The following is a 23,611-nucleotide window of genomic DNA, read 5'->3' on the forward strand; positions in this document are numbered from 1 at the left end:
AATCAACGTGCAGAAAAAAAAATCGCAGTAACTTGTTCCACCAATATGCCAGTAAAATGAAGTATTCTTTTTCGATGATGTTATATATAGCGCTGTGTCTAAATTATAAACGTAAGGGCCTTTTCTTATCAAATGAATGAATGGTAAGTGTGTTCGTGTTTCTGAAAGGTCCTTAATTGCATCAGCGAAATATAGAACCGCCCGCGCATTTTTAGAGATCACAGTAATCCACTTTATTACGAGGCGCCCACGCATTGCGCAAATTTGACAAACTGTCGTAATTAACAACCAGCTCGTACTCGCCGGCTGTTGTTAAAATAACAGTTAGTCAATGACGTTCAACGTTCAAAATATAAACAACATTTCCGAAATACTTGTCATACTTCACATAACTTGTGCTGTTAGCGCATCTTGTAGTATGAGTAACAGCAGTTTATCAATGAAATATCGGCTCATTTACGTCAGAGAAATACTACAGACGATTTTCATTCATAAAACTTGATACAGCCGAAGCTCTTCGTGTCACGATTTACGATTGGATATTAAATGTAACATTCGTTTTCGTTGGATCGTTATGAAAAGGTGGGAAAGATACAGAGACGAAACGAAACTGATAATTTGAAATCAATTTGATAGATAAAGAATCGAATGGTTCGCGAAAAAAAAATATTTACACTGTAAAAAGGATAACAATTCAGTTTAGAATATTCAGTTTCTTTTGTATTTATGTTCAAAAGAAGTGCGATGATGACATATTTTTAAAAACGTAAATAACGTGAGGATTAACGTGACCGGTACAATTATCGCATGGATACGCCTACGTACCGAATTGAGTGGGAATAAATATCAAATGCAGACGACTACACAGTTTCTACTGGAATCAACCTAAGGACATGCATTAACTTTACTTGACAACAGTGGATATACTATTGTGCATAAATTCTTTGTTACTTACAAACTGTTTCGATTGTGTTTCATAGAGCATACCGTTTACGAAATTTGTCCTACCCGGATGTTATATATTGTTTTGATGACGGATGAAATAAAATATTCGTTTTTGTGCACGATAAAAGGAAACACTACACGTGCAGGGGAACCTAAAGGCGAAATAACAGGTATGCTTCGTACTTATAAAAGTTCCACTTAAAATACTTTTAAAGATACTGTTTAATGTAAAAAGTACTTTCAAAATGTTTTTTTTTCTTGTTTTGAATGGAAATGGCATAGATGGCGATACCATAATAAACACATCATAAATACGTATTTGTTACGTCCATCTCGAACGAAAGTTTGTTACAAAAGGAACGTATATATAATTTAAACTTATTAAAGTTCCAAAAGGCCTATCGTTTTATGTTAAACACAAAACATCGCTGTCCGTTTTGATATTATGCATAATAACACGGTAATTTCAATATTGCTTTGAAACCTATACAATTAGAGCCATAAAGAGGAGTAAGAGTAGATAAAAAAAATGAATCGATGATATTTTCTACTGTGATAATTAACATTCAACCCTTTGGCAAATATATTTTAAAACAATTATCTAAAACAAGATTAAACAAGAAATAGACATAGGTATTAGAAGTTAATGTCAAAAATGTGACAGCCGTATTATAAGACAAGGCACTATGAGCCTTTAAACTCAATCAGTTTCTTCTTGTCCCAATACAAAACTTCTGGGTGAGTTAGCCGATGAACATTTTCATAATTTGCAACAGTTTTAGATGTAGTTACAAATAAAAGTTATTTTTTTTAAATTGCTATTTGCAATTCGAAACTAGGTTTCTGGCCAATACCTGCGCCCATTATCGAGGAGTTGTCAGCGTGGTCCAGCTGCAAGACGTCGGCCAAAGGATCGCGAGTTCAATTTCGTGCTACTTCAGCTTAAATTACAAGCACTTTCAAACGAGACGTTTTTTTAAACCGATAATATATTACAAAAGCTTTATATCTGCTATTGAAAAGAACCAGTGTCTTCTGCCTCAAAACCAAAAATATGAAAATAACAGTAAACCTAGATGTACGCACAGCACCTTTTTCCGATAGCGTACTTGACTGAATAAGGCGCGCTTAACAGATATAGTTTTGAAATAGACCTCTTCGTGGCGAGCTCACCGCAAATGAGTCCATTTTTTGATGTAATTACTAGTTATTCCTCTGTCATATTATATAGTTCTTCAAGAGACCTATTATTAACAAGAACAACTAAACTGGAAAAGTGTAACCGGTAGAGTATACATAAAAAGCATCACATTTGAAATAATTTCACTGCCAGACATCTTTAAACATTCAATCGATGGGGTCGAAATACAGGAGTGACGATTTTCGTACAACGAGATTCAATACTGATTTTCGTACAGAACTTTGACATTCAAGTGGCAATTGTCTCATAGACTATCTAATGACATGTGTAGACAAAAGCATCATCTGTACTGTAATTTGTACTGCTGATGTATGAATGTCAAAACTGTTTATGGTGTTTGTAGTCACAATACACTACATCAATTCAAGGATTTATACTTTTTCTGCAGAAAGTATCGTTTCATTTAGTATAATAGTTTATATATGTGAGGATAAAACTAACATTTAAACACGCTCGGAGGTTGTTGCATTGAATATACATTTCAAACATATCTCCATTGTTTTAGCGCTATTGTTGCGTCACTGGGGTGTGTAATATAAGAGTTGAAAGTGAATACAAATTCCTAAATGAGTTTGCAATAGGTCTTTTAAAATTTCTCGCGTTCTGAGTTGTCTCCGTGATACATCAGTAAGACGCCAGACTATGAGACTAGGGGGTCGCAAGCTCGATTCTCTTCTCCTCCAATTTAAGTTACTTTCAAATAAGACATTAAATATACGGGTGATTTATATTTGCTACACAAAAGAACTAATGACTTCTGCAGCTTGCAATACCCTTCAATACCCAAAAGACACAAATAACAGGTTCATGAGTCGCTCTTGACGACCAAAAATTTATCCAGATGCGCACACGGCAGGGTTTCGGATAACGCAATGATAGGAAATATCGTGTAAACAGTTTGAAGATGCAAGTCGGGATTAGCAGATTTTGTATTGATACGACATTGATACATCTCCTTCAGCTTGCCGCAAATTGGCACATTAATTTGATGTAATTACCAGTTATTTCAAGACCGTATTGTTCAGTGCTATTAACAGAAACAGCTAAACTGGGAAAGTGTCTCTAGTAGGGTATGCATAAAAATCATTAGGTTTGAAAGAAATTCTCTGCCAGCTAACGTGGTTCTGAGAGCTTTAAACAATCAATCGATGGGGCCGAAATAGAGGGGTGACGTGTTTCGTATAGCAAGAGAAGGAATTGTTATGGCTCAATGCTGATATTTATATAGGACTTCGACTTTCAACTGGCAATAGTCTCATAGACAATAATAATAATAATAATAATAATGATTTTATTTAAAGAGGATAACATGTTTTGCTATAGCCAGTCAAACATATGGTCCGTCCTTTAACATAGTTTTAAAAAAGGCAGCATAGACAGTGAGGTGAAAGGTTTGAATTAAAATGACGTATTATGAACCAATTACTGTGAAATCATTTAATTTCGTGGGCATGAAATTCCGTGGTTTTGGTCAAAACTGCAATTTCATGGGGATGTAAATTCGTGGATTTCAACGTCTGAACATAAAATGTATGGGAATTTTACGTTTTCGCTGGGATTAAATTTCGTGGATTGATTCAACCACGAAATCCACGAAAATTAGTCCCCCACGAACATTAATGATTTCACAGTAATCCTTAGCGGTACAGACTTGTCTATAAAGATCTAATGGTAACACTATCTGTACTGCATTAATCTCTTTAAGGTGTTAGTAGTCACAATGCACTACAATTATAGAAGGCTTTTTCTGTAAATAGAATGTACAGTTCTAGTTAATATTCTCTTTTAAATAATATGTAAGGATAAAACTAACATTCAAATGAGCTTGATGGTTGTTGCATTGTTAGGTACAATTTAGGGAAAAGAAAGTGTGCCAAACTGAAAAAAAAAACAAAAAAAAACAAGCAAATTTAAAGATGAAAAGGAAAGACATCACATCCACATATTAAAGTTAAAAGGGAATTATACAAATACCTCCTTGGGATTTAAATGATTGATAATAATAAAATCCTGAAATTACACCAATCAAAGACACTTCTGAAAATGAAACGTGGAATTGTAATGCTACTTCAATGATGCTATTAATGTCATAACGAGCATGATATTTGCAGGATTCATTGATTATATTGAAGTAGCAAGTGGAAGTTGAGAAGTAGACGGGTCTGGTGGTTCTCATCTAGTGGGGATGGAATAAGGAATGTGCCCCTATAGTCAGGAGTCGAGGGTGGGGCAAATCACTCTGTCGAAATTGATATTAGCAACTTGCTAATGGTGAAAATGAGCATCCTGTAGTTTCTTTAAGATTCATTTACTATCATTTTGTCATGAGTAAATATGAACATGATTAAATAGGAAACTTTCATTTGTATACAAGAATACAATAATTGTTTTAATTCCTGGCTAGTTTCGACATTACACCAAAGTATAAGCCTGGCAAGAGGTTCTATGCGATAATTCTTCAGGTGGACAACAGAAAGACAATGTTTAAGACAATGCCTATAACGTCATTAAACTACTTCTTTCTTCTTCGTTCATGTTTCCCCGTTTTACCTTTACTGGCTGAGTGAATAAAAGCTGAAGTAGATACTAAATTTCACTCATAAATGATGTGGTTAACATAATTAACGTAACAAAACATAATAAAATATTTTATTTCCCAATTACGGACCATCTTTGGTACAATAATCAAATCACAATGTAAAATGTAAAATCAGACAAAAATATGAAATAAAAGATTAGTTCTGGTCATAAAAACGTAAAATATCTGCCAGTGAACAATACATTCAACAAGTTTGATGTTTATAAATAAAACATTAATAGATATTTAAATTCACACATAAACACAGCAAACTGATGAGGCTAAATTCTTTAAATTTAATCTTGTAAAAATATAATTCCTTAGTAAATGTTGTGATCAAGTTGAAATCGATATTAATCGTTTATTTTGATACTAAATATTGTTGTTATTGATCTGAGACAAGCCTGCACAGTTTAGGCCATATGAAACTCAAGTTCCAGTTTCCAGCTTCTAACAGTTGAGGAAGACCATCTTTGGCCTCTTCATATTATTTCTAGCACATGCAGACAGGTGGGATAGAGCCAACTAACCTACTGACGACACCAGCAGAGGTGGGGGAAATATTTTCTTTGACCTTTACCTCCCACAACACGTAATATTCTAATTTTCTGCGTAATAAGTGAAATAATACACACTACGTAGTACAGTTGTTTGTATGACACGATCGAAGTCAAAAATTTTACTACATGTAAGGAAGTGATTTAATTACTAGACGGCTTCAAGGCTCTACACTGATGCCTACTCACTCTTTAAGTAAATAATACCTGGATGCATATAAAATCATGGGACATTCTCTGCTATATCAGGAGGAATATATTCAAAATTTTAACGGGCACATCGGGCTAGACCATATGTACAAAACTTTTATTTTCGGTCACAAATCAGCAAATTGGGGAGGTTATAGGTCTCGCAAATTACAACGACTACGGCATGGAAAAGTACTGAAGGATAAAACTAGAAAATAAATGCAAGGATTATAAAGTTAAATAAAAATCTGTTTCATCTAAACATCCTATCAGCTGATGTATATTTTAAAATGTTTAAGTCACTTACCTGTACAATGTATAATATAGCAAGTCACACAATACCTATTTTCATAGTTGATCTGATATCAATAGGGTCGACTTCTTCTCACTTAAACTTTATTTGTTAACATTTTCAACAAGAACATATACTTGATCGTTTCGTGGAAATCATATTTTCACTTAAATAAGACAAATTTCTTGCAAAAGAAATATTGTTAAAATCAATTCACACTTTTATTCAAAATTGATTGAGCACTTTTGCTAAAACTAATTATGTAAATTAGAGTTTCTTTCGTCCTTCTTTTCTGTGTACTTTAAATAGCAATCAGCATACAGAAATTGTTAGAAGAAAATGACACTACAATGTGACTAGACCCCCCCCCCCCCCCCCCCCCACCCCCATGAATATGGAGAAAACAATGGACTGGAAAAGAGATAAGAAGATTTAAAACCAACATCGTAAAAATTTTAAAACAAGCGCCAAGTTATAATTATATTGTTGACAAATATCAGAAAAAATTGATCTACCAGAATAGTTCCTGGTACAAGCCTCAAGTTCAAATGCTTACGTCACATCATGGCTTGATTTACTTTAAAAGTAGATTCGAAAAGTAGCTTACCGCTTCGTAATCGAGCTAAAACGCTCACAGCTTCGTCATCGATACCTTATCATAATGTAAATCCAGTCCAGCGGGGGATAATGTTATGTGCGGCCTTGAAAACGATATTGTATGGAAATAATGTATTCATGGTATAAACGAATAAGAAATTGATAAAGGGGATGAATGATCTTATATAATGGCAACAGAGACCTGAAGGTGATCTGTTTATTTTTTTTATGGAAAGGTAAATATTACTGTTATTTGTAATTTTACATTAAAATAATGTTGCGTGAAAGTGTGCAATCTATTGTTGAAGTACATGTTGAAAATGTGTACTAGAGTTTCTTTAATCCTTAATGACGACGCTCTGATTTTTCACATTATTACTTATTTTGATCTAAAATAAGACTGACGTAAAAAGGGAGTTTCGGAGATAATTACAATGCCAATTCGAAGAAAGAAATAAACATTTAAAAGGTTTCTAGATCTCAAGCTATGTTTCCACTCCTTACTTCTATCATCAACATTCTCGCACTGTAATATTGATGTACTGACGTGATATACAGAAGCGTTTCATTATTTAAGTACTGCCGTTATATTTCGAAATGACTTGCACCCGTTTTTTATGAGCTAAAGCATAATATAGAGCTTTAATAATTCTGACAAATAGATAACCTATAAAACAGTGATATAACACAAAGTATCCATTTAATATGATGCTGTATACTACTTTGCAATTTGTCTTAGTCATATTTTACAACTGACTGGTTTGTTGGGTTTAACGTCGCACCGACACAAGTATAGGTCATCTGGCAACTTACCAGCTTTGATGATGGAGGAAGACCCCAGGTGCCCCTCCGTGTATTATTTCATCACGAGCGGGCACCTTCCGTAAGCCAGCCGGGTGGCTTCCTCACATAAGGAATTCAACTCCTCGAGTGAGGCTGGAACCCACATCGGTGAGGAGCAAGTGATTCTAAGTCAGTTACCTTAAGCACTCGGCCACGGAGGCCCCTTATAACTGACTGGAGATAGGTAGTTAATTTTGCATCAATATACTTGTCGTCAGAATACAACATGAAAAGTGATATCAAATAACTTAGAACACTTTTTTATGCTATATTATCATATAAGGCTCCTATCACATGCGCTTTGAATTATTTGCAAAATAACAATGAAAACTATTCAAATATACTTTATATAGCAAAGGTAGTACACTTTCACTTTGCCTTGCACCAACATTACTATTTGAAAAATAAGAAAATATAATATTTGAATAGATAAATAATCATAACTACAGAATATAACAAGTCACGTTCATTTAATATCAACATTTCGGATATAATAAATCACTTAAATTTATTAGAAATTATACTTGAAGTTCATGATAAAAAGATGGTACAGCATCTTGTATTTGTTTTATAGAATTATCACTCTTAAAGATTTGCTACATTTCGAAATACCACAGTGGTATATGAATAACGTGAAGCGTCTGTATTTAATATCTGTAAAAATCAAATCCTGATATTTATTTACAGAACTGCAAATATTTGAAGTAATAGATATTGCCAGTATGTAGCAATGTTTAGTGCCACTGCAATTTACATTTTAATAGTTTTCTCTGGAAAGCATCTAGCTGTATGACATGGAAAGACAAGACACTGGGGTATGAAGATATAGTCTTTTGATATCAAACGTTACACCTTTTATTGACAGAACTTTTTCAGAGTACTCCTTGTGTGCTATTAGAGAAACAATTCAAAGTATGGCAGAAGATTCCTCAATGTAGACATTTCTACGTTTTTCTCTTAAAAATAACAAAAATATATAGTTCACCATTTTTGTTCTAAATCCATCGCATGCTGGTGCAAAACGGTCAAAATATTCACAGATACCATTAAAACCTATTAATTTTGTCTTTTATTTCACTCTTTACATTCTAACTGCAAATAAAACTATTCCAAATATATATGCAGGTTTGTCTAGAACTAGAAATGTTTTCTATAAAGTAGAGGGTACTAAAGGCACTGTACCGCTCACCTTATAATCTAAATAATCTATTGTGTAATTTGACATAAATTTGATTACAAAAGTTCTGACAATGTTTTATAATATTGTAAATCAGGTAGATTATTAACCAAGTTTGTCAATGATCTGACCTAGTGAACTAGTTGTTTTACCCAAGTGACACAGTTACAGTCATACTAGACTTTAAACAGACAGACATACTGACTAAGTCACATGAAGATCAGGTAGAAAATGTGCCCTGTTGAGTGTTACCAAGGTCTTTCTATGATATGGCCCAATGACTTAGCTTTGACCTTTGACAATCGAATTTCATTGTGAAATACAAAGTTTTATGAAGTTCAGGTATCAGTTTTGACCCCTATAGTACAAACATATTTTCTCTTATTTGATTTACAGTAGCGGTTAAAGATCTCTGCTAACCCGTAATTAAACATGACATAGATTTCGTAGAGACAAGCGTTCGGACTAAAGTACTAGTATAAAATGGCCTCTAAAGCTTAAACAAGGCTTTTCAGTGATTCAGCCTTTGAGGCCTAGTATTTGACCTCAGGTAACCTAATTATGAACTTGACCTAGACACACATTTTGACAAAGTATTTAAGATGATAAAGTTGGAAATATAGCCTCTAGAGTGTTAACAATATTTTTATGACTGAACTTAAAAGAGGTTATGACCCAGCTGTTTTTTACGTATCGCATGTTTAGTGCACAACCCTTCTACAGTTAGACGCTACACTTCCTCTTTGATAGTGTCTAAATAAAATGAGGAGTCTAATATTGGCAACATTTCAATCCAGCCGTAATTGAGCTGTTTTAATATCTGTCTTCTGGCATAATTTTACAAATTCCATGGCCGAAGCCCGAGAGCTACCAGAAAATTCTGTCGGGCTACTGTTTTTTTCAGAGCCTGCCTTCCGGGCTACCTGGAAACTCTATATCAAGTAGTCCAGAAACCAGTACTCTAGTTCATATCTATATGAAGGCCACACCGAAGCATGAATTTTGATATTGCAATTAATACTGTAACGGATGTGTTATTTATTGACGGACAATTTTCTTTATAATATTGTCATTTTCCAATAATTAAAGGGAGAAGAATTCCCTGTTAACTAGTTTTATTTTTTAAACTCAAATGAAAAAAAAATACAGAAGAAAAAGTGACTATTGATAATAACTATTCTAGAGAACTACGTTTGTATGGCTAAAATTGTTAGACCATATATAAATTTACGGCTTCCATCCGACTGTAGTACTAAACACTAAGAAACCCAAAATGATCGGGCTACCGGACAAAAATATTGGTAACCCAATGGGCTACAAATAAATTTGCAGATTTCTTAGACCTTTTGTCAGGTCTTTAAGGATGTTTCTGTTGATGCTCTGTCTTCGGCAAAGGCACTGAGTGCATGCGTTTTGTGTTCTTTAGGTTTGCTTTTTATGTACATTTACAAGAACATTTTGTGTTTTACATGCCATGCCTTGCGTCTGTTAAATTCACCTGGCGGGGCTTAGTTTTATTTACACTTTCCTGTAACTTTGGAACATTGTGGGAATACGAGTGAGGTAATGTACGCACCATAAACCGGTTTAAGCCTCCCAGTGTTGGTTTTGCCACTGACCGTTACAAAGCGGCGCCCCACTGTGTTCCTGTGTTTATTCACGTTTGCTTTGTTTGTTTGTGTATGATGATCTTGTGCGCGTTCGCGTGCTGGGTTGTTTTTGGAGACTGTGTTCTTGGAACGTTGCTTTCCGTGTTGGATATTCATCCATGTTTCTTCTAGATTTAATAGACACAAATGTACAGATAAACGTTTTATGCAGATCAGATTAAAAATATAGCTCCAATGTTTTAACACAATTTTATTGAATCTCGATCTCTTTACCACAGATAATCTAGCTTCAGACTCATGTAATATTTGACTAGCAGAAACACTCTGGCTCAATTTCATTAAGACTGAGCAAAAAAGTAACCTCCAGAGTGTTACTGTAAAATTGTTGACGTCGGACACAGGAGTATGACACAAATGAGCTGAAAAGTAATTCTACAACAGCAAACCTGTCTGTTAGTTTCATGATTCTCAAAATGAGCTTTTACTGCGTAAAAGCTACATATAGCTACAATGATACAAAGTTTTCTATACTAATATCCTTAGGACAGCGGGCACATTTCTATACAGTCTCGCCAGGCATATATTATGTATGTTTTTGACACTGGCGCCAGATCAGAAAGAAAATGCCTCTGTACATGTTATATATCCTACCCCTAGGTATTCTATAAGAACCATGGTCGTGAACGGGAAAATATACTAACCCGTTTCAATCGCGCATTTCATACCTAAAACACGCAGTGGGGTAAATGTGTACTATGGATATCAAACAAGTGGTATTTTATGTTCCATTGTGTACCGGTCACATTTTTCAATACATCTTATCTTAGAAAAACAACGCGTAGTTTATAGTAATTTCAACATTACACAAAAAACTTGCTTGAACTTCCCTGGTGAAGTTCCGTTCTAGATTACAAAACCATTCTGATTGGCTGTTGTAAAAATGTATGTCAATCGTCATTATACTACACGTGTTCGCTAAAATGTGAAAATGCAGCAAAATGTGCAAAAATGAATAAAATATACAGAACAGATGCAGGCCAATGTACGATCATATAAAAGATGAATTTCATTCATCATTTCGAGTTTTAGTGTAAAATTGTGATTTTTTTAAAATCTGTTTTTGTTTGTTTACGTTTCGCCAAACATGTGCGCACTGCCGTGACCTCTAGACCGGATGTTCATTAGGGAAGTTCAAGCAAGTTTTTTCTGTAACGTTGACGAAAACATAAAATATGTTGATAATCTCAGTAATATGGAATATTGAGACAATGTGACTGGTGCACGATGGAAGATAAATTATCGCTTGTTCAATATACTAGGTACCCATTCACCGAACTGCGCGTTTAAGTTGAGAAATGTACGATTGAAACGGGTTAGTGCACTTTTCCGTTCATGACCATGGTTCTTATAGAATACCTAGGGGTAGGGTATAACATGTACAGAGGCATTTTCTTTCTGATCTGGCGCCAGTGGTTTTTGACAACACAGAATATGACGTCACTTGACCTTCAGCTATTTCCGGAAGTAAAGAAAATGAAAGTAGACATGCTAAATTGCTAAACTTGAAAACGAGAGTCGCCTTTGGATTGGTCGATAGTCAGGGGTCACGCGCAGGGGTCACCCCATCAAAATGTATGCACGTGGACTTCTTCTTCGTTTTTTTAATTTTTTTTTTTTTTTTTTTTTTGCTAATGGGGAGTCAATTTTCAGCATTTTTTAACGATTTGAAAATGTCTGGGCTTTAGCACGACATATCAGCTTTTCATCTACAAAAACATATTTGAACTCGGAATAAACACAAATCCCACAGAGGTCAGTAACAGAGCAAGGGTACATAGAGAGTTTGGGAACTTCGTCAAATTGCTCAAAATGTCCTGTCTGATGTTGTCTGAAAGTGTCCGTATATGCCTCGGATGTAACATATTTCCGTATTTGAGAGCTGCAGACCTAGACATATCAGAAATATTTTCAAAATGAATTTCTTATAATAAATGTTGATTCTACGGAAGCGTGAAAGGGCCATCAGACGCTAATACGTTTTATCACGTTACGGGTGCGGAAAGGTTATTTGATGTGACACATGCTGGTGTCTCTAAATTTTATTTCGGTACTTGTAAACATGAGTAAATGTTGGGTTCTGCTCATCCCGGGTGTAGATGGTGTGGACGGTAGCTTGCATTTCCATTACTGTCCATGATCAGGCACAGTCAAACCGAGTCTGCAACATTTTCATTTATGTCGTGTTGTGCGACCTGTTTTTCCACTTTTTCTATTTACTGGTATATGCTTGAACAAGTTCATTATTATTTTTTGCAACTTGCATCGGATGATGTCGTAAGTAAGTCAGAAAGCAAACCGTCTTTTCTGGAAGTGACGAGTATTCGTACATAGAGAGCGACGTCACATATGTTGACTTGAATGTTCCTTTTACCTTGTAGTTCTTATAATAGTTTCTTTTTCTTGTCGTAGGAATTGTCACATAAAATGCTAAAGCAACAGAATTTCCTAAGATAAAGTTATTTTAGTGACTCAAAATTACCGAGACAATATACTGTTTCTTACTAGCATCATACCTATATATAGGCAAAGGGAACACTTTTCTGATACAGTTTTTATATCACTTTATACGAATCTCATCTATGCGCAATACAACAAATAATTTATTTATTATGTTCCTGCATTCTGGATTGGGAGGGTTGGTCGAACATTTGGTACTTTGCAAGTTTATTTTAAGGAGACGTGAAACTTTACTGTTTTGCTCTGTTCACCTTCTGTTGTATAAATAATACTAAATGAAGAGTGAAGCGATGTAAGTTATTACTTGAGTAGGAATACCGCTGATTTCGCAAGCAGAAAGTTTTTGGTTTTTGCCTAAGCATATTGCCTACGGTTGTTGTAACGCGTTTATGACTTTTAGCAGGGGCGAACAAAAATAAAACTAAGCTTTCATTATCCTTGGAATATCGCCACTATAGTATTAATAAAATGCGATGGAAGCGAGAAGAACATGTATCATACTGTTTGATTATGCCCTTCTGTGGTATAAGCATATTTAAAAGGTGCATGATCATAAAAAGGAATTTCAATCCCCGAGATATCAATAGCACTTATAAATGATGTGCTAGCGAAGCGAGCAAAATCATTTCCATGCCATTAGATTATAATTGCATAGAACAACACGTATGCTTGAGAAATTTAACACATGACATAATCAGTCTTAAAATAGAATTGTAAGAGGCTATATAATCTGTGGTGTAAACTATGTGTGTAAGACACAATGTACCTAATACATAGTTAACACGTAAAGTTTGAAGATGTCTATGAAAGCTGTCAACAAAATAAGCATGTGTTGATGACCAGTGTGAACTAAGGTATTATACGATATTTCAAAACTAGTATTAAACAACCTCAAAACTAATTTTAAGAAGTTGCATGCATGTCTTAAAATATATCGGCTTAGTCGATTTACCCTGTTACATTGCTCTTGAAGTATTCAAAATGTTACAGTAGGTTTTTGCTATGATTCTAACCATATATGGGTGAGTAAACAAACACCTGGGTATATCAATATCACTAAGTATACTTAATTTACGGTTAATATAGTACCATTGTCAAATATCTAAATAAAAGTACTGGTAGACCATTCTATTTTTTGTTTTTGTTTTAGCGCTGTTTTTTTTTTTCAACAGTTTTTTTAGCCAGTTCATGACGGGCAACTCCACCAGTGTTCTCGAATGATTCTGTTTTCCGCGCAAAACTAACAGCGCATGCAAGTCAGATTATGATAGGTTGTTCTAGATTCTCTATTACTTCAGAAAGATTTACGTCCAGATTCTGATCTTCTTTACCAGATGTAAAGTGTTAATTGGTAAAATGTTGAGCCCGGAAACTAAAACCTTTCTGTATTTAAGTTTCCTACTTTACTTCAATGTACACATTATATTTCGCACGTTGAAGTACCAAGCTATAGCTTTTTACAAGAAAATGCTAATTGTGTGTAACCTAACGGCAATTAATTTATCTTTTTACTGTGAAAGGCCAGTTTATGCATCTGTAATTACATTAACAAAGTGAAAACCTATTTCATAATAATTACAATAATTCAGATATTCCAAAGGTTTTTATTCCTTTTTTTTACTTTTTACAGCTCTATAGACAAAGGGAAGTCAACTTAAAAACACTGTCGTTTATGAAATGAAGTGTCACGTACCTTGTATGTGCAATTTCTCATATAATTCAAGAGTTCTTTAAATTTTCTGCTAGGATATTTCACATAGTGTCTTAGCAACACAAAATATTCTGTTCATGGCATGTCTGTAGGAAAAAGTGTGCATTGAGTATGGATTGTCCTTAAGCCGGAGTCTTTACCAATAAAACTTGGATAGTGCTAAACGTAACACTGACAGATCATTTTCGCTCCTACACATTTGATTCCAATAAATATTTGAGTGGCCAGGGTCTTGTATAAATGATACAGCCTCAGGAGTTCTATGTATATACTTTATTATATGGTGATACAGTAAAAGAGAACTTATAAAAATACTGACACACTAATCATATAAAATTCTAAATGCATACAATCAATTATCATTACAGAAAATCGAAATTAATGCAGTTGATACGAGAATAAAGATATAACAATAATTACCAGAATCCTGTATCCACGTATTCACTTTATAATAATTAAATAAGTTATAAAACTTATATAAACAAGGCAGTCTGAAAGACAGCTAAATCCCCCGCCACTGCTATGGATAGTGAAAGGGTAAAACCTTTGATTTTAGCTGTGACCTTGATCTTGAACTGACATGGCTGACTCATGAATTCTGCATAACGTCTTGATGAAGTGATCATTTGACCAAAGTTTCATGAAAATCTTTCAAGGGGTTTAGGAGATACAGAGCTGAAACCTTTGATCTTCAGTTGTGACCTTGACCTTGAGTTGACATGGCTGACTCATGAGTTCTTGATGAGGTGATCATCTGACCCAAGTTTGATGAAAATCCTTCAAGGGGTTAAGGAGATACAGAGTGGACACCAAATGGAAGGCTCAAACCTTCGACCCTTAGTTGTGACCTAGACCTTGAGCTGGCATGGTTGACTCATAATTTCTGCACATCGTTCTGATGAGGTAATCATTTGACCCAAGTTTTATAAAATTCCTTCAAGGGGTTTAGGAGATATAGAGCGGACACGAAATGGAAGGCTCAAACCTTTGACCTTCAGTTGTGACTTTGCCCTTGAGCCGACATGGCTGACTCATAAGTTCTGCATATCGCCTTGATGAGGTGATCGTTTGATCCAAGTTTGATGAAAATCCTTCAAGGGGTTTAGGAGATATAGAGCGGACACAAAATGGAAGGTTCAAACCTTTGACCCTAAGTTGTGACCTTGACCTTGAGCCGGCATGACTGACTCATGGGTTCTGCACATCGTCTTGATGAGGTGATCATTTGACCCAAGTTTTATAAAATTCCTTCAAGGGGTTTAAGAGATATAGAGCGGACACAAAATGGAAGGCTCAAACCTTTGACCTTGAGTTGTGACCTTGACCTCGAGCCGGCATGGCTGACTCATGGGTTCTGCACATCGTCTTGATGAGGTGATCATTTGACCCAAGTTTTATAAAATTCCTTCAAGGGGTTAAGGAGATATAGAGCGGACACAAAATGGCAGGCTCAAACCTTTGATCTTAAGTTGTGACCTTGACCTTGAACCGACAAGGCTGATTCATGGGTTCTGCACATCGTCTTGATGAGGTGATCATTTGACCCAAGTTTCATGAAAATCCTTCAAGGGGTTTAGGAAATATGGACCGGACACGATTTTGTTACGGACGGAAAGACGGACGGAAAGACGGACAGCAACCGGAAGGACGGACGGACGCAGACCATTCCTATAATCCCTCCGCCACGGCGGGGGATTAATAAAGATCTTATGTAGATCGGACGATTTTGCAATCAGGTCCGTTCACTTAGAACAGCCGAAGAAGAATGCCCGAGATATGTTAGTATGGTGGGAATTATATAGATATTTCACGGGGTCAGCAAGATTATGTGGGGTCAGGCACGTGAAACTTAGTGAACTCTCACTCACAATTTATTTATTTCATACTGCGCTCCACCCCTGATAACAATAACACAGTTAGGCAATTGCAACAGTTATTGTCCGTAAGTATTGACCTGGCACTCATGAATATTCCGTTTATTTCCGTAAATTAATTCTCGGTGTCCGAACATAAATAGCGATATAACTATAACATATATATATACAATTCCTTGATTACGTAATGTCACATGTGCAGGTAGCTGTGCGGACAACGCGTTTACCTGCCAACCTCAGGGTTGTGGGTTCGAGTCATACGTCTTAAGTTTTATATGCAAACTAACCACTTATCGGATCAAACGTATCGTGATTTTATTATTATTATTTTATTACTGAATGTTATCATATTTAACCGTTGTAGAAAAAGTGGAATAAAATGGTTTTAGAAGTATCTTATACAAAATTACAAAGTACTTGTCACCAGCGTTTCCAGAAAATAAATACTACAAGAGAAACAATTAAAATTCATAAAAATATGATGCATAAAATAATGAACAATAAAACAGGCATCGATAGCATTACATTACATAAAAATGATTTAATGTGATTTCGAACCCGTGTTAACATGCTTAGAAGTTAGACACCTTACCACTGCGCCACCGTGTCATCGGTTAACTGTATCTGTTACTTTAGTAATATAGATATTTTCAGAATACAAATATTGCGTAAATTAACGAAAACGTCCGAAAATATTGGCGAAGATTAATGAGTGCCAGGTCAATACTTACGGACAATAGCAGACAAGTACATATGACGTCACAGATCAATAACAAGGACAGCACAATATTTACAGGGACAGATATAGGATGGTGTGCGGCATTGCATGTATCTAAAATATCTACCGTTAAGAACAAAGTTCTATCATAATATACCAGGGCTATATTTGTTTGTAGTGAATAACCAGAATATGGCCGAAAGAAACGACAATGAAGAGAGAGGTAATTTTTTGTCTAGGAAACATCATTAATTTTGTTTCAGTTTAATACTACAGCAGCTTTCATAGCGAGTTATTGAACTATTAGAGAGAAATATATTTGATATTTTCACAGTTAAAAATATTTTTGGTGAGAACTTATCAAATGGTAAAACTTTGGTTGAAATTAAAAGAATTCGGTTAATCCAGAAGTGTTACTGCGTCCATTGTGCATGTATTCATCGTTATATTTGCTGGTGTTGTTTAGTTTGAAATACACTGAACTTTAAAGTTCACCACTGGCGACATTTCGCCGCACGCAAAAAAACGGCGTTTCTTTCATAAATAGAAAAACAACTAAACAGAGACAGACACTAGTTGACATCAAAATAAAATTTCTAATAATTTGAAATCACAATGATGTGAAATTAAGTATTTCTGCAAATCAATCATGAAAACTATAGTGACATCCTGGCAGGTTAATATTCGCTGTGTAGTGCTAAGGCATTTTATTGCTTAGTGATAAAAACATCAGTTTCTGACGTCAATAACGTTAGTGACGTGAAGAGACCATCGTTACTATGCTTTCTGTTTATGTCGATATCTCGACAAATAAGCAATGATTGTTAATGATTACTTTTGGATCACCCCTCGTATAAGAGCAAAATTTCTATCACGTCTTTTTATATATTTTACTCGTGGCTACGTCGCTGGTAAAAAATATTGCATCCGATTTTCACTCGGTAAAGGATATTTTGATCTTACACATTAACAAACAAATATCCTTGATACAGGTTGTTCTTGAAAAATACTCGTTCAGTTCTACAAATTGTATTATAGGCAGCAGGGTATATAATGCCTCGGTCACAAATCCGTACAATGTCCGTACGGTTTTAAAAAATCGTACGAGTCCACCAATTTTAGAATCCTTACGGTCTCTGTACAATCGTAGCGTCAGGTCACAGTACCTACGGGCCACGTACGATCTTTAGAGGATGCAATCGTAAGATATCCGTACGGACATCGCAGACAAGTCGTGCGGAGCCCGGCTGTACCTCGTACGGTGCTCGTGGATTCGTATGGCGCTCACACGGCACTCGTACGGTGTCCGCATATTCCGTTTTTATACCACCGTGAATCACCAAGGAATTCGTGCGGAGCTCATACGGCGATCGCAACGCCCTGCGAGCCCTTTGCGGACATCGCACGTTCTCCGCACGGTGTCCTTAATATCGCATGGACATCGTACGTTGACCGTGCGAGTCCCCTGCGATAGTCGTGCGAGCATCGGCAAGCCTCGCAGTTTTCCAAATCCACACGGACATCGTGCGATGCCCGTACGAGCTCTTTCAGGGCCCGTGCGGTTCCCGTACGGGGCTCTTGCGAGCTGACCCCGACTTCGAAAATCTCTACGAGCTCGGTGAAACATTTTCACCGAGTTCCCGAGTCCTCTACGAGTTCAAAAAATCCGTACGACGCTCGCACGAGTCAATGATGACCGTACGGACGCCGTACGAGTTTGCCAAAATTCGACTGAAAACCTACTCGTACGGAGCTCGTAGCGTTCTTGTGACCAGGGTATTAGTAATTGTGTAATTGACAGGTTTAATTCAACTTTTCAGTGTCCATGCTTATCATTGACGTCAATTCAAAACTAAGGTACTTGCAAGACTTTCCAAAAAAAGGAACGAAACATGTAACACAAAATATGGTCTTCCATTAGAACAAAAAACATATCGTTAGTCAACAAAAGAAAAATGTGCAGATGTGATATTAACGTGTTCGAACGAAAGGTCAGATCAGCACTGCCGCTCTGCTCTGAGGCACTAGAGAATGACAACTGCAAACCTGAGCAGCTGATGTAAAAAAAAATGTAGGCTTATCTATTAGCTTCATGTTTCACCCGCCCGCTCAGCTCAGTAGGGAGAGCGCCGATCTACGGGTCGTGAGTTCCATCCTCGGGCGGGCCGTGACGATTTGATAAAAGACATTGTCTCGTAATCATTCGTCCTCCACCTCTGTTTCATGTGGGGAAGTTGGCAGTTACTTGCGGAGAACAGGTTTGTACTGGTACAGAATCCAGGAACACTGGGTAGGTTTACTGCCCGCCGTTACATAGCTGAAATACTGTTGAAAAACGGCGTTAAACCAAAAACAAACAAGAGCTTCATGTTTCTCAGACTGAGCTTTTACTAGGTAAAATATATATCATATTTCATTATTATATTATAACTTGCATCGAATGGTGTCGTTAGTTAGTCAGCTAGAAAGTGATAAGTATTCGTACATAGAATGCGACGTCACATATGTTGACTTGAATGTTCCTTTTTCTTTTTAGTTCTTATAATAGTTTCTTTTTCATGTCGTAGGAATTGTCACATAATAAGTTAAGCAACAATATTTCCTAAGATAAAGTTATTTTTATTGAAGTCAATAAGCTACTAAAAATTACCGAGACAATTTGTTGTATCTTTAATATCATACCTATAAATAGGCAAAGAGAACATTTATATATCACTTTATATGAATCTCATCCAAATATGTACGAGTGGCGGATCCAAGACTGGACTGAGGAGGGTCGGTCGAACATTTTTGTGCTTTGCAATTTTATCTGAAGTAGACGTGTCCTGCAGTATAACCTGCTGTATGAATACATGTAATGCTAAATGAATAAAATCTGGAAAGTAGATCCCTCGGAAGCACCGAAAACAAGGCAAACAGTGAAAATTGCAGACTCGGTTTGATTGAGTCTTTTCATGAGCAGTAATGGAAAATGCAACACTGCCCACGCCCCCTAGCACCGGCTTAAGCAGTATTCAATCTTCAAATCTAAATGAGTTGAAATCAATGATCCCGAAGGACCAGAAAATACAACAACACTGAGATGAAGTCGGGGCGACTTTTTACGGCCGCCGCACAGCAGACATGAGAGTGAAACAAGCTGAAAGTTCCTTTCTTTTAGCTATCAGTTGCATAGTAAAGTCAGCACAGAATAATGATTATTCGCGAGCAGAAAGTTTTTTTTTGTTTTATTTCGGGGTTGTTGTTTCTTTGCATAGTCATATCATCTAAGGTTGTTTTAATGCATTTATGATTTTTGAGCAGGGAGGATCAAAAACAAAAAGTGTGTCTTTTAAGCTTTCGTTGTGCTAGGAATATCCCCACTTTTGCAGAATGATGAAGTGCAAGGGAAATGAGAACAGGTATTATGCTGTTAGACTTTAGGAATATCCCCACTTTTGCAGAATAATGAAGTGCAAGGGAAACGAGAACAGGTATTATGCTGTTAGACTTTAGGAATATCCCCACTTTTGCAGAATCATGAAGTGCAAGGGAAACGAGAACAGGTATTATGCTGTTAGACTTTAGGAATATCCCCACTTTTGCATAATCATGAAGTGCAAGTGAAACGAGAACAGGTATTATGCTGTTAGACTTTAGGAATATCCCCACTTTTGCAGGACGATGAAGTGCAAGGGAAACGAGAACAGGTATTATGCTGTTAGCCTGTGTCCTTCAGTGGTTTGAACACATTTATAAGGTGCATGTGCTTGTGAAACGATTAGAAATAAGAATATCACACCCGAGATGTTAATAACACATACAAATGATGTGCAAGCGAAGCGAGCAAAAACGTTTTCATGCATTTTGTTATTAATTGCATAGAACAATAATTATGCCTCATAAATTTAACACATGGCAAAACCATTCTTAAAATAGAATCGTAAGAGGCCATATAATCTGAAGTCTAAGCTCTGTGTGTCAAACACAACGTACCTAACACATAGCTAAAGATGTCTATGAAAGATGTCAGCAAAATAAGCATGTGTTGATCACCAGTGTGAACTAAGGTATTGGCAGAATTTTCAAAACTAGTGTTAAGCAACCTCATAACTAATTTTAAGAAGTTACATGCATGTCTTAAAATATATCAGCTTAGTCGATTTACTGTTATACATTGCTTGTAAAATATTCAAAATGTTACAGTTGGTTTTTACTATGTTTCTAACCATATCTGGATGTGTAAAAATACCCCTGAGTATATCAGTATCACTAAGTATACTGAAAATAATTCTAACATTTTTGTATTTTGCACATTTTTAATAGTATATTAGCCATTAAACGACGGGCAGTTAGTGCTCCCGGATGATTCTGCTATCTGATTATATGACATCCTAAAATGATAGCCATGTTCTAGATTCTATTTTAGCTCAGAAAATTTTCGTCCAGTTTCTGATCTTTACTAAAGGCAAGAGTTAATTTGAAAAATGTTGAGCCCGGTAACTATACACTTCCTGTATGCTGTTAGTTTCTTACGCCCATTTACTATTTTACTTCACACTACACATTACACATGTTTATAAGAAAACTGAAGTAACAAGCTATAGGTGTTTACAAGAAAATGCTGTGTGTAACCTAAAGGCAATTAATATTTCTTTTTTACTGTGAAAGGCCAGTTTATGCATCTGTAATTACATTAACATTAACATTAAGCCAAAGTGAAAACCTACTTGATAATTAATTTTATTTTTACCATGATTCAGAGAAAGATTCCAAAGGTTAATCTAACTAAATGCATTCCTTTCTTTTACAGATCTCTATATAGACAAAGGGAAGTCAACTTAAAAACACTGTCGTTTATGAAATGACGGTTCACGTTCCTTGTACATGTATCTGCAATTTCTCATATAATCCCATTTATCTAACTTGAAAAATGTGTAGTCACACGTTCATTAAATTTTCTACTAGTATATTTCACATAGTGTTTTAGCAACACTTAGCTAAACTATTCTGTTCTAATGCCATGACTTATCTGTGGGAGAAAGAGTGCATCGAGTAGGGATTGTCCTGAAGCCGGATTCTTCTCGTACGTCTCTACCAATAAAGTTTGGATAGTGCTAAACGTGACAACGACAGATCATTAAGTTTATTTATTTCGCTCCTACACATTTGATTCCATTAAATAAGTGTTTGCAGGGAATAACTAGAATGGCCGATCAAGTTAGTGAGAGAAACAACAATGAAGAGAGAGGTAATTTTTTGTCTAGGAAACATCATTTGTTTCACTTTAATGAAATACACTACTACAGATTTCATATGGAATTATTGAACTGTTAGAGTGGAATATGTATGATATTTTCACAGTTAAAAATATTTTTGGTGAGAACTTATCAAATAGTCAGGGTTTAGTTGAAATAAAAAGATTTTTTTAACGTACGAGGGTTGATCCAGATGTAATTTCACTGCGTCCACTGCGCATGTATTCACCGTTATATTTTTATAGAAAGAAGCTAATTCGGTTGTGATTACACGGGTAAATATTATTTCCTAGCGTTGAAATACACAAAACCTGGCGACATTTCGCCGCACGCAAATCAGCGTTTTTTTCATAAACAGAAAAAAACTAAACAGAGACAGTCACCAACTGACATCAAAATAAAACTCCTAATGATTGAAATTATGATGATGAGAAATTAAGTATTTCCGAAAATCAGTCATGAAAACTGTAGTGACATCCTTGTAGGTTAATATTCGTTGTGTAGTGCTAAGGCAAATAAAAATGGTCATCTTGTAGTCAATAAACTAGAAAAGAATCACTCATATACTCAGTATGGGCATTAGAAACTGCGGTTAATATACCCCCCTCCAGATTGCTTTTCAGGCTCGAAATATTTTAAAATGTTATACAAACGTGTTTTTATATTAAATAATACGGGTTTTTAATTTTCATTGAAAAGATTATAAACTTATTTTAAATACGAATTTTAATCTTATGAGAAACTAAGCAAAATACAAAGCCATGGTTTGTGACTGACTGCTACAAGTATATACACAGGCAATGTCGCCACATATGAAACCGATATGATTATCATATGCTTTTCATATGAGACCTTTCATATGCTAATCATAAAAAAGAGCCGCATATGATAAGCATATGATGTCAGTTTATGATTCTCATATGAAAATTATTTCAGTTTCATATGAAATTATAAGCATATGAATTTCATATGCAAACTGATAGGCCTAGCATATGATATGGGCATGATACCGATATCAAATTCATATGTTACCTCCTTCCATATGCTATTCATATGCTTCTCCTTTTATATGCTTTTCATATGTTAGCTCCTTTCATATGCAACTCATATGATTCTACTTTTATATGCTTTTCATATGTTATCTCTTTCATATGCTACTCATATGCAATCCTTTTCGTAAAAATAATTTATGGTCCTTGGTTGAAAAGTGGCATCTCTTTCTCGAAAAAGACTGCTAGAGCAGGCTGGAACAAAATGAGCCGTGCCATGAGAAAACCAACATAGTGGGTTTGCGACCAGCATGGATCCCGACCAGCCTGCGCATCCGCGCAGTCTGGTCAGGCTCCATGCTGTTCGCTTTTAAAGCCTACTGGAATTGGAGAAACTGTTAGCGAACAGCATGGATCCTGACCAGACTGCGCGGATGCGCAGGCTGGTCTGGATCCATGCTGGTCGCACACCCACTATGTTGGTTTTCTCATGGCACGGCTCAAATCATCTTTAAAAAGAAAAACAAATACAAAGGAATATTGATATTTCCATCTTTATTTTGATTTTTCTTTACA

At 35.7% G+C, this 23,611-nt stretch overlaps 1 protein-coding gene across 1 annotated transcript in view; it reads left to right on the forward strand.

Annotated features, from left to right (window-relative positions):
• Window positions 1-727: 727 nt before the first annotated feature.
• Window positions 728-23,611, forward strand: part of LOC123547544 (early growth response protein 1-B-like) — a 54,318-nt gene continuing 31,434 nt past the window's right edge. Inside the window, exon 1 of the mRNA XM_053551817.1 lies at window positions 728-1,115. Coding sequence (XP_053407792.1) covers window positions 1,013-1,115 — 103 coding nt within the window. The 5' untranslated portion in view covers window positions 728-1,012. The remainder of the gene's footprint in view (window positions 1,116-23,611) is intronic.

This window comes from Mercenaria mercenaria, chromosome 9 (genome assembly GCF_021730395.1).
Source record: "Mercenaria mercenaria strain notata chromosome 9, MADL_Memer_1, whole genome shotgun sequence".
Taxonomy (NCBI): domain Eukaryota; kingdom Metazoa; phylum Mollusca; class Bivalvia; order Venerida; family Veneridae; genus Mercenaria; species Mercenaria mercenaria.